Genomic DNA, 11119 nt, shown 5'->3' with positions numbered 1-11119 from the left:
CCCTGCATTCGCACCCCTGCTCCCTGGGAAGGATCTGTGCTGCAAGCCGGGGGGCCATACTACGATTGTCAGATCTATATCCTTTAGAGCCACGGGGTGGGGCGATGGGACTCTACTTTAGGGACTTGCTTTGGAACGATGGTTTAAAGACAATTCTTGCCAAAGCTGGGAACTGGCGGTCCTAAAGTTGGCTGTGTTTCCATGGTGTCGGCGGCGGAGCCGAGGGGGCGGGTTCACGCAAGCGCCGAGGAAGCTGGTGGGTGGAGTCTGAGTGTGGGTGCGCAGGCGCTCTGAGAGACAGTGAAGCCGGCGGCCGGTGGCCGGGCGGGACCAACAAAGATGGCGGCGGCCCCTGCGGTGGGAGAGATCTGGGTACTAGCTGCGGCTAAAGCTGCAGCCGGGCCCGCGGGGGCGCTGCACGAGGGTAGTAGGGGGTGGCCCTGAGCTGGGGCCTGGCCCCGGCTGGCCTCCCCCGCCGCCTCACCCGGGGACAGGTACGGTCCGGGGCGTTATGGCGTGGGGGTGCCGAGGGAAGACTGTTCCAGACCCGAGAGATCGCCCACCCCAAAGGCAGAGACGCTGGGGGCCCGGCAGGCCTGCGAGAACTGGGCAGGAGGGACCAGCATCCATGGATCGTGTAGAATATGCCGCTGGACCCCGTAGCCAATCAGCAGCCTTGGCCTTTCTGCCCTCGAGGGGGGCGGACCCGGTTGAAACCTCCTGTGGTGGGAGACGTGCAGAGATTAGGGGTCAGGGAGTTAGTTCGTCCTCCCTCCCCGCCACAGCGCCCGAGCCCCGACACCACTTTGGAGCTCAGAGGTGGGGGAGGGAGTGATTCGCAAGTAACCTTTTTAGTGTGCTTCATTTGCAGCCAGGAGGGGCAGGGGTTTGAGAATGGAATGCTGTCCTTGGGGCTGTTATACTTGCATCCACACCGCTATTTGACCAGAGAGGTCCCAAGTGACCCAGAGCACATCCCACTTGACTAGGCAGGTATGTGGGAACCTTCATGAGCACCTAGGTTATAAAGACAGCCAATATAGGAACTCTTTATCATTGGCTCTCCAGTAAAGCAGTATTCTGAAGGAAGGGCGTGAGGAATGTAGAAAGAGTCAAAGCCCTGCCTGCTATCATTCATTCATTTACTCATGGATACTAAGTGTCTACTTTGTACCAAACACTATACTAGGCACTGGGGATACAATGATTGATATGATAGACATGGTTCCTGCCCTCCATGCATGTAGCTAGTATGGCAGCGTAGGTCCCCATCTCCCTCCATATTCAAACGCTGATCGTCTCTTCTCCTCCCAGGTCCAGCCTGTGGTGTCCACAATGCCCCAGGCTTCTGAGCACCGCCTGGGACGGACCCGAGAGCCACCTTTTAATGTCCAGCCCCGAGTGGGATCCAAGCTACCATTTGCTTCCAGGGCCCGAAGCAAGGAGCGCCGAAACCCAGCCCCTGGGCCGAACCCTATGTTACGACCTCTGCCTCCTAGGCCAGGTCCCCCTGAGGAACGGCTCAAGAAACTGGAGTTGGGACGGGGACGGACCTCAGGCCCTCGTCCCAGAGGCCCGCTTCGGGCAGATCATGGAGTTCCCCTGCCTGGCTCACCACCCCCAACTGTGGCTCTGCCTCTCCCATCAAGGACCAACCTAGCCCGTTCCAAGTCTGTGAGCAGTGGGGACTTGCGTCCAATGGGGATTGCCTTGGGAGGGCACCGAGGCACTGGAGAGCTAGGGGCTGCACTGAGCCGCTTGGCTCTCCGGCCTGAGCCACCCACTTTGAGACGTAGCACCTCTCTCCGCCGCCTTGGGGGCTTTCCTGGGCCACCCACCTTGCTCAGCATACGGACAGAGCCCCCTACTTCCCATGGCTCCTTCCACGTGATATCTGCCCGGCCCTCTGAACCTTTCTACTCCAATGACAAGATGGTGAGGACTTGCCAGCACACGCCTTCCATGCCCATGTTCCTCTATGCCTCCAGCTTTCTTGCCATCATATATGGCTTTCCTTTCCCCTTTTTGCCAAGTTCCTTTTTCACCCCCTTCATTTCAGTAGTTTGGACTGTCCTCTCCCTTATTTAAGTACCCTTAAGCCTCATAGACCCTTTCCAGGGTTGTTTGTGACGCCCCAGAATGGTGTGCCATTTTAGTCCCCAAGGAATAAACCATTTGGAATTCTTTGGGTCCCCAGGCCCTTACCTTCTCTTGCTGTACTTTCTCTCCTAGGATGCTGCCTAGGCCTAATTAATCTCTGGAGCTGAAGAGGGGCGGGCTCAGAACATCTGAGCTCATGTGGTTGCCCATTTCCCGAGCTAAGTGAGCTAGGCTGATTGCAGTTGGAGCCGTCAGGAGAGGGTGCAGGAAGGGGCCACGGGTGCAGGAGGGGGCCTTGGGGGTAGCAGGGTGGGGGTGGGGAGCAGCTGGGCAACCATGCCAGTGCTTGGGAAGTTGCCCCAGGAGCTGCATCGCCGGCTAGCTGGGCAGAGGAGTAAGTGGGGAATAGGTGGGACAGCCATGGCTGAGTCCGTGGTAAACTCAGCTGTGATAGGCTTACTGCTCACGTCCATTGAGGTAGGGAGACCCTAATACCCAGTGACGGAAAAAGTGTAGAGTTTGGGGGTGAAGGATGGGGTGGGGAAGGCAGTGGGCAGCATGCTGTCGAAAGGTTAGAGTGCCAGGTGGGATATATGGGAACGTGCTGACTGTACCCTGACCTTCCAGGCTCATCACACACTGCTTCTGGGCTCTGGTCATGTTGGCCTCCGAAACCTGGGGAACACGGTGAGAGACATTCTCCTGTCTTTCCTAACAGGAATGTGAACTGGTATTGGGGGCAGGCATAGGGAGGGAAACTTGGGGAAGGACAGCACTGAAGTTCTCCTAAGGCTTCCTAGGCACTGGTCTGGGGAGGTAATGGCACTGTCTTTACTGCTCCCCAGTGCTTCCTGAATGCTGTGCTACAGTGTTTGAGCAGCACTCGGCCTCTTCGGGACTTCTGTCTGCGAAGGGACTTCCGGCAAGAGGTGCCTGGAGGGGGCCGAGCCCAAGAGCTCACTGAAGGTGGGGCAACAACTCCTGCTCCCTTCTTTCAAGTCCTCTTTTCCCCAAACCCTTGTAGGTCCATCTGCCAGTGCCAGTGGCCCTAACCCTGAAAGCTGGCAATTGTATCTGTTTTTCCCAGGGCCTGATTTCCTAGAGGTTGTTTTCCACCTTCTAAGCCTGCTCTTGCTTCCTTCTTCTAGTCATTAACCAGTTTCCCTTCCCCACTCCCACCCTAATAGCCTTTGCAGATGTGATTGGTGCCCTGTGGCACCCTGACTCCTGTGAAGCTGTGAATCCTACTCGATTCCGAGCTGTCTTCCAGAAATACGTTCCCTCCTTCTCTGGATACAGGTGGGAGAGCTGGAGGGTATGGGATTTCTCTCTGGCCTTGTCTGGGGGTAGGGCCAAGCAGCATCATTCTGAGCCTTGAGACGCTCTTCATCCAGGAAGTGGGGACAGATGTCTGGGCAGGAGTTAGTGACTGTGGACTAGGCAGGGGTCAGTTGCCCATGTTCTTTGTCTGACTGCAGCCAGCAGGATGCCCAAGAGTTTCTGAAGCTCCTCATGGAGCGACTACACCTCGAAATCAACCGACGAGGCCGCCGGGCTCCACCAGTCCTGGCCAATAGTCCAGCTCCCTCCCAACCCCGCCGTGGAGGGACTCTGCTAGAAGAACCTGAGTTAAGGTAAGGTTGCTCCCCTCCTTCTTCTCCACAGTAGTTTATCAGCAGCATTCATCATTCACAGAAGTGAGCTAGTCAAGATTGAGGATGTAGGGTCCAAGGAAATACTTAGCTCAGAAAATGGTTTGAGAAGCAGTGCAGAAGTAGGAAGAAGGCAGGAGGAGGAGGGAGGCTGAGGGGCACAGATGGAGGCAGAAGATAGTGCTATGGCTGTCACCATATTGACGGAGGAGGGGATAATTAATTTACAAGGTACCTAAGGGGTCTGAAGCCAGGTGGAGGAAGATGGCATGTTCTTCCCTTGTCCACATTCCTTTCTTTTCCTCTCACCTTGGATTTCCCCGGAAAGTCCTCTGAAGCATTACTCCTTTGTCTCTTTCTCGAAATTTAGAGAAGGAGCTGGGGTATGGGTGGGGTACAGGGCTCTGTGTATCATTTCAGCGGTGTTGGGGGTGCCCGGTGTCCCTGCTGTCTCATGGGTGCTCCCCACTTCCCTTGATCTGTCCTAGCGATGACGACCGAGCCAACCTAATGTGGAAGCGTTACCTGGAGCGAGAGGACAGCAAGATTGTGGGTATGGAACGAGACAAAATGATGGGGAAAGTTAGTGTGTGGGGGGTGCGGGCTTGGCAGAAAAAAATCGATCCTATCCAGGGGTGTGGGAATAAGACTGGATGACGAAAATATGGAGAAGTTGTGAGGAGTTTGTGAGGAGTGTCGGTGGTGGGAAAGGAAGGGTCAGGCAAACGGGTGGGAAGAGATGGGAATCCAAGGAAGCATCTCAGGCATCCCACAGTGACTGTTTCTCCTGCCCCTTTGCTTCTGTCTAGACCTGTTTGTGGGCCAGTTGAAAAGTTGTCTCAAGTGCCAGGCCTGTGGGTATCGCTCCACGACCTTCGAGGTTTTTTGTGACCTGTCCCTGCCCATCCCCAAGGTGGGATTCCAGAAGATTCCAGGGGTGGATGGGACATGGGTTCTGTGACCCAACCCTACCCACCCCCAGTGTGGGAGGAAACCCTGTGGGTCTCTGGAGCACAAATGAAGCTTGGATTAGTTGAGAAGAGTTGGAAAAGGAAATTCAGAACATGCTGACCCTTCACTCTCCTTTCCCCCCAGAAAGGATTTGCCGGGGGCAAGGTGTCCCTGCGGGATTGTTTCAGCCTTTTCACCAAGGAAGAAGAGCTAGAATCGGAGAATGCCCCAGTATGTGTGGGTTCACAAGGGATATAGTAAGGGTGGGAGACCTGGGGGGGCTCCATATGGGTAAAAGGGGTTGCATGATGCCTTAGTATGAAGAATAACACTTACATGTCTGGGTTTCTGTAGGAGTTTCAGATATGTCCTGGGATTCCCAGGGCAAAGGGCAGTGGCCCAAAGGATACAGAAGTAATAGGGAGCATAGTAAATTTGTATGTGAGTCAGGGTGTCAGAAAAGCCAACTGAGGTGAGGAGCACGTTAACCTTATAATATTATTTGACATTTACTCAGGTGTGTGACCAATGTCGGCAGAAAACACGAAGTACCAAAAAGTTGACAGTACAAAGATTCCCCCGAATCCTCGTGCTCCATATCCTAATCTTCAAATTCTTATTTCTCCCATTCATTCTTTTTCCTCATTCCCCATGTTTGCAGAGGCTGGACATTTGGGAATTCAGTTTTCTTTAGGAAAAGCCTGCCACTCCACCTTTCCCTACCAAGCTCCCCATGTGTGTTCAGGGAGGGGAGTGGACAACATTCAATTCCTCAGCCCCCCTCAGAGGCCCTCTGCCTCCCAAATTCTCCTTAACCAGAGCTTAGATCTTAATCGATTTTCCGCCTCCCGAGGCTCCATCAAGAAAAGTTCAGTAGGTGTAGACTTCCCGCTGCAGCGACTGAGCCTAGGGGACTTTGCCAGTGACAAAGCCGGTGAGTCTTGTAGGGAAGGTCCTGAGGAGCTCCCATGAAGGGGAGGGAGAGAGTGGGAGTGGGGCACAGCTCTGACTATAGAATTTGGTCATCTCTAACCCCGAAGGAAGCCCCGTATATCAGCTGTATGCCCTTTGCAACCACTCGGGCAGTGTCCACTATGGCCACTACACAGCCCTGTGCCGGTGCCAGACTGGTTGGCATGTCTACAATGACTCTCGGTGAGAATAGCCTCCTATTCAATTCTTGCCCCATTCCCGCTGCAGCCCTGACACCTTTCCCTAATACGAAGCCCCAGGAGAGCACAGTGCCTGGTAAAAGGTGGGCGGTGGGTGTGTGTATGTGTGTGGGTATGGGGGCGTCTTTCCTGATCACTACCGGGATGCTGTGAGGTTGATCATGTGGAGAGGGGGGAATATGCAGGAATGATCACACCTCCTTCCCCATCTCCCTTCTTCCTAGTGTCTCCCCTGTCAGTGAAAACCAGGTGGCATCCAGTGAGGGCTACGTGCTGTTCTACCAGCTGATGCAGGAGCCACCCCGGTGCCTGTGACATCCCCTTTAAGCCCTGGCACCTGTGAAACCCTTTCAACACCCTCAAGCCCCCAGGCTCCCCATTTACCTCAGAGACGTCTATTTTTGTGTCTTTTTAATCGGGGAGGGGGGAGGGGGTGGTTGTACCTCCCATTTTTTTTATTAAAAAATACCCTTCCACCTAGAGGCTCCCTTGTCTCCCAGCCCCATGTACAGAGCTTCCCAGGCCCCTGCCCGTGTACAGCCCCCAGACCCTCTACAGTCTCACTTTTTTTTGTGAATAAATTTATTAAGAAAAAATGATATCCTTATTTGTATTTGTGCTTAAGGGGGGGTGGAGATACAGAACTAGGCCGAATTGGAATCTTCCTGGGACTCAGTTCCCTCTCTGGACAGATGGGGGCGCGCTCAACGCCGTGGGGGTGGGAGTGGGGTTAGCGGTGCCGGACTAGGACACGTTGATGCCCAGGTTTGACCACGCAGTGGAGGTTTACATTGGGAGGAAAAGGGAAGGCGAGTTTGAGACTCGTGAAGCTGTAGCGAAGCCTGGAGCTAGAGTGCAGGCACTGGATAGACGGGTTTTGCCGGCGTAGGGGGCTGCCCCCTCGAGAGCGAGGTGCCCAAGGACCCCTGCTGATAAACACGGTACGCTGCCGGGCCTCCCTAACTCCCGTAGGTCCAGACTGTTGCTATCATCAAGGAGCTGTTTATGGAGCCACCTCCCCACGGACCAGCCTCCAGTGTCCCTATCTACTCTCCCTACAACCAAAGCTCATGAGGCCCTCCCTCCAGGGTTTTCAGCCTAGCGGGGACTGGGAAGCTCGAGCTGGGGAATGCTAACCAGCACGCAGCTCTCGCCGCTCCAGCCTTGAGGGGAAGTCAGTGATGGATATGGCTGCTCTCTCCAACCTGGCATCGAACCAGTTAACTAACCTCCACCTCCACAGAGCAGCCTTCTACAGGGGCCAACCCTCCGCCTTTGCGGGAGGAGGAGCCGCTGCCGGTTCAGTGTTTTCATTGGTGATTGTGATCGGGGCCTTCCAGGACCCACCAATCCAGGAGCAGGAAGGTAAGGTCAGGAGTGTGCCGCGAGAATAGAGTGGACGGAGAGTCGGAGAGGCCGAAAAACAGAGGGGGTGGGGGTGCGGTGGAGGCAGCGGACTGAAAGTCTAGGCCTAGTGGGGGCGAGCGGGAGGGAAAGCGCTTCAGAAGACAGGCGGCAGGTTGGAGTCCAGAGCCCTGCGCTAGCAGATAGCGTGGGTGTGGCCCTTATCCACCTCCCAGCCCCCGCCCCCGGGACGCCGGCGGCGTGATATGTTGAGACCTTTGTCTCCTCCTTTCCCCTCATTTTTCTCGTTCCTCTCGTGGGTGAGTCCTAGGCCCTGGGCAGGGACCTCACAGTTCCACCACCCCATCCGTGGGCTCTGCCTTAGTTTCCCCTAAAGCAGCGAATGGCCGGGGGTGGAACGCGGAACCCGCAGGTTTCCTGGAGAGCAGGGCGCTTCTGGTCAGCCTGTCCGTACCGCCTCCACACCCGCAGGCTTCACCATGGGCCGGACCGTGGTCGTGCTGGGCGGAGGGATCAGCGGCTTGGCCGCTAGTTACCACCTGAGCCGGGCCCCTTGTCCCCCCAAGGTGAGTGACCCCCCTCCGTGCCAGAGGGAGCCTCCTTTAATACTCCTCCAGTAACAGCGAGAGGGAATGCGCCGCCCCATTCCCCTCCTGACCCTTTACGCCGCCGCGGCCGCGGCTATAGGCTGCAGTGTCTCCCTCTTGTCCCCAGGTGGTCTTGGTGGAGGGCAGCGAGCGCCTGGGAGGCTGGATCCGCTCGGTACGAGGGCCAGATGGTGCTGTCTTTGAACTTGGACCTCGAGGAATTCGGCCGGCGGGAGTCCTGGGAGCCCGGACCCTGCTCATGGTGAGCGGCTTGTGGAATGCCTAGGAGAGGTTGTGGAGGGACCTTCACTAGAGAATAGAGTGAAGGGGAGCAAGTAGATTTGGTGGTCAGTCCTTTCCTTAGTTTATGCTCTTTCTGAGGACGTGTGGAGCAGGTTTCCGAGCTTGGCTTGGACTCAGAAGTGTTGCCTGTCCGGGGAGACCATGCAGCTGCCCAGAACAGGTTCCTGTATGTAGGTGGCGCCCTGCACGCCCTGCCCTCTGGCATCAGGTAATGCTATCACCTCCTTACTGCCATCCTTCTCCTCTGCTTCCATCCTCACATCCCTTCCATTTCCTCATCTTCCAGTTTGTCAGCCCTCCCAGCAAAAGGGGCCAAATGAATGGAAGTGACCCCCTGGAGCTGGGGGGTTAAATCAGAGCTCCCTCTTCCCTGTGCCTTCCTCCATGCAGGGGGCTACTCCGCCCTTCACCTCCCTTCTCCAAACCTCTGTTTTGGGCTGGGCTGAAGGAGTTGACTACTCCCCGGGGCAAAGACCCTGATGAGACTGTGCACAGTTTCGCCCAGCGCCGCCTTGGTCCTGAGGTAACACGGCCCAGAAGCCCCCAAATCCCTCCCCTCCTAAACCAGCTGCAGATCCCCGTACTCGAACCTACCACTAGGGCCTCTTCTGTATCATCTGAAAATGCCCTCTTCTCTTCATACCCAGTAGACCCCCAAACTCAGTGTTGGGGGTGAATACCTTCATTTCCTTTCCATCCTTCTGTAATAGTGGGACTGCTTTCCAACCAAACCCCACCCCACCCCTATTCTCTGCCAGGCAGGGACAGTGGAAATTAGTGCAGCTTATTCCTTGGCGTCTCAATCCCAGTCTCACCCTTAAGGTGGCGTCTCTAGCCATGGACAGTCTTTGCCGTGGAGTGTTTGCAGGCAACAGCCGTGAGCTCAGCATCAGGTCCTGCTTTCCCAGTCTCTTCCAAGCTGAGCAAACCCATCGTTCCATATTACTGGGGCTGCTGCTGGGGGCAGGTGAGGGGGGACTTGGTTCAAGGGTTGAAGATATTAAGGACTGCCAGAGTGAGGGACTGGAAGCAAAGGGTGCTATTTTAATGATTCTCTGCTTCCTCCTCTGCAGGGCGGGTCCCACAGCCAGACTCAGCACTTATTCGCCAGGCTCGGGCTGAGCGTTGGAGCCAGTGGTCACTCCGTGGAGGGCTGGAGACATTGCCTCAGGCCCTTAACACCCACCTGACTAGTAGGGGTGTCAGTGTTCTCAGAGGCCAGCCAGTCTGTGGGCTCAGCCTCCAAGCAGAAGGGTGCTGGAAGGTAGGAGAGCCCCCTGGAGTGTAATGAACCTGTCTGTCAGAGTTTCCAACTGTGTCTAAATGCTTTAGCCGGCAGGACTGGAGTTTCTCCTTGTTCTCCTGTCCTAGAAGCTATTTAAATATGGGCTACTTCACATTCCTAGGCCTTATTTGTGGACCTTCCTCCAAGACCTGTTTGATCCAAACCTGTGGATAGTATATATATAAGTGGCTCCCAGCTAGGGGAAAGAACCACTGAGCTCCACTGAACATTTCAGAGTAACCCACTGGCTTTTGTCTGGCCCACTTCCTGGAGTAATGGGATGATTTTTGTGCTGACTACTTAGTCTCTTCATCCTGAGTCAGCACCCAGTCTCTCTCCTGCCTGGGGAACTAAGGCAAAATTCCCATGATCTCTGTGTCTTTTAAATGTTTTCTTTCTCTCAGGTGTCTCTAGGGGACAGCAACCTGGAGGCTGACCACATTATTAGTGCCATTCCAGCTTCAGGTAATGTGGTAGTCACCCTCCCCTTCTCCAACCAGGTTGAGGCAACATAGCTTCTTTCTGGGCCATCAGGACCATGCCATGCCCCTGAACTGGTCAACCCTGTGGGAGTCTAATCCCAAGGAGGGTTGGTAAAATTGTAGTGTGAATGCCTCCTGAGGCAGGCCTCTGCCTGCTCTCCTCCAGTGCTCAGCAAGCTGCTCCCTGCTGAGGCTGCACCTCTGGCTCATGCTCTGAGTACCATCACTGCTGTGTCTGTGGCTGTGGTGAATCTACAGTACCGAGGAGCTCGTCTGCCTGTCCAGGTGTGACACAGAAAAAGGGGAGACGTGGGCTCAACTGGAACTCTTCCCTCCTGACCCAGTCTCTTCCTTTTCTCCAGGGATTTGGACATTTGGTGCCATCTTCAGAAGACCCAGGCATCCTGGGAATTGTGTATGACTCAGTTGCTTTCCCTGAGCAGGATGGGAGCCCCCCTGGCCTCAGACTGACTGTGAGAGAAGGCAGCTTTGCTTAGTGGGTGTTTCCCAAGGGCTCCTCTGTGCCCCAGTGTAGTAAGGCCAGGCTGGTCAGTGCTGTATTCCCTCCTTAGGTGATGTTGGGAGGTTCCTGGTTACGGACATTAGAAGCCAGGGGCAGTGTCTTATCTCAGGAGCTGTTCCAAAAGGAGGCAGAGAAAGCAGCTGCCACTCAGTTAGGACTGAAGGAGCCACCAAGTCACTGCTTGGTCCATCTACACAAGGTAAATACTCCTCAGCTACCCACTGGCGGCAGGGACTGGTACATTTGTTACTGTCTACCCAGGCCTGGGACATCAGTAATAATCTTTCGCTGTATCCTCTTCTCTCCCCAGAACTGTATCCCCCAGTATACTTTAGGCCACTGGCAAAAATTGGGTAAGTTGGGAAAGCAGCTGGGCTGAGAAGAGCCATGAGAATAGACCCCCAGCTGTAACATTCCTTTTATCTTTTCCTCCCAGAGTCAGCTACCCAATTCCTGGCTGCTCAGAAGCTGCCTTTGACTCTGGCCGGAGCCTCCTATGAGGGGGTTGCTGTCAATGATTGTATAGAGAGTGGGCGCCAGGCAGCAGCTCGTGTCCTGGGCACAGAACCTAAAAGTTGATCCTCAAACCCCACTTCTTCCTGCCCCTGCTGACAGGGATTCTCTCACCCACGAAAATAAAAGTTGCTGGAGCTTGGCTTGGTCTGGCTGTTCTGTCTCCTGTGGGCATGGATGGGGTGG

General features: G+C 55.2%; 2 protein-coding genes across 10 annotated transcripts; both read left to right on the top strand.

Annotated features, from left to right (window-relative positions):
* Positions 1–271: 271 nt before the first annotated feature.
* Positions 272–6330, top strand: USP21 (ubiquitin specific peptidase 21). Of its 3 annotated transcripts, XM_055084261.1 has the most exons (13): positions 273–494; positions 1315–1935; positions 2728–2787; positions 2946–3066; positions 3288–3399; positions 3579–3734; positions 4241–4305; positions 4562–4665; positions 4848–4934; positions 5221–5294; positions 5525–5637; positions 5744–5858; positions 6100–6330. In XM_055084261.1, exons 2-13 carry the CDS (start codon positions 1336–1338, stop codon positions 6188–6190), a joined length of 1698 nt encoding a protein of 565 aa, XP_054940236.1. In that variant the 5' UTR covers positions 273–494; positions 1315–1335; the 3' UTR covers positions 6191–6330. The 3 variants fall into 3 exon arrangements, with proteins under 3 accessions (XP_007112348.2, XP_054940236.1, XP_054940235.1); XM_007112286.4 differs by lacking the exons at positions 5525–5637; positions 5744–5858; positions 6100–6330 and adding an exon at positions 872–993 and having other exon boundaries at positions 272–494; positions 5221–5490; XM_055084260.1 differs by lacking the exons at positions 2728–2787; positions 5525–5637; positions 5744–5858; positions 6100–6330 and having other exon boundaries at positions 5221–5490.
* Positions 6331–6630: 300 nt separating this feature from the next.
* PPOX (protoporphyrinogen oxidase) lies at positions 6631–11075 on the top strand. 7 transcript variants are annotated; one of them, XM_055084253.1, is made up of 12 exons: positions 6631–6816; positions 7124–7240; positions 7955–8089; positions 8209–8338; positions 8953–9097; positions 9204–9394; positions 9820–9880; positions 10064–10182; positions 10260–10370; positions 10470–10619; positions 10731–10773; positions 10857–11075. In XM_055084253.1, exons 3-12 carry the CDS (start codon positions 8016–8018, stop codon positions 10997–10999), a joined length of 1167 nt encoding a protein of 388 aa, XP_054940228.1. In that variant the 5' UTR covers positions 6631–6816; positions 7124–7240; positions 7955–8015; the 3' UTR covers positions 11000–11075. The 7 variants fall into 7 exon arrangements, with proteins under 7 accessions (XP_054940228.1, XP_054940227.1, XP_054940223.1 ...); XM_055084248.1 differs by lacking the exons at positions 6631–6816; positions 7124–7240 and adding exons at positions 7318–7806; positions 8521–8653 and having other exon boundaries at positions 8223–8338; XM_007112278.3 differs by lacking the exons at positions 6631–6816; positions 7124–7240 and adding exons at positions 7328–7539; positions 8521–8653 and having other exon boundaries at positions 8223–8338.
* Positions 11076–11119: the final 44 nt, after the last annotated feature.

Source organism: Physeter macrocephalus, chromosome 4, assembly GCF_002837175.3.
Source record: "Physeter macrocephalus isolate SW-GA chromosome 4, ASM283717v5, whole genome shotgun sequence".
Taxonomy (NCBI): Eukaryota; Metazoa; Chordata; class Mammalia; order Artiodactyla; family Physeteridae; genus Physeter; species Physeter macrocephalus.
The sequence above is the reverse complement of the archived record's forward strand: the minus strand, read 5'-3'. Positions and strand labels throughout refer to the sequence as shown.

Coding starts and splice junctions, on each gene's coding strand:
- USP21 (XM_055084261.1), top strand. CDS start 1,336: ATGCCCCAGGCTTCTGAGCACCGCCTGGGACGGACCCGAGAGCCACCT. Junction 4,935..5,220: donor TAGAATCGGAGAATGCCCCA/GTATGTGTGGGT, acceptor ACATTTACTCAG/GTGTGTGACCAATGTCGGCA. Junction 5,638..5,743: donor CTTTGCCAGTGACAAAGCCG/GTGAGTCTTGTA, acceptor CTAACCCCGAAG/GAAGCCCCGTATATCAGCTG.
- PPOX (XM_055084248.1), top strand. CDS start 7,720: ATGGGCCGGACCGTGGTCGTGCTGGGCGGAGGGATCAGCGGCTTGGCC. Junction 7,807..7,954: donor GGGCCCCTTGTCCCCCCAAG/GTGAGTGACCCC, acceptor TCTTGTCCCCAG/GTGGTCTTGGTGGAGGGCAG. Junction 10,183..10,259: donor GAGCTCGTCTGCCTGTCCAG/GTGTGACACAGA, acceptor CCTTTTCTCCAG/GGATTTGGACATTTGGTGCC.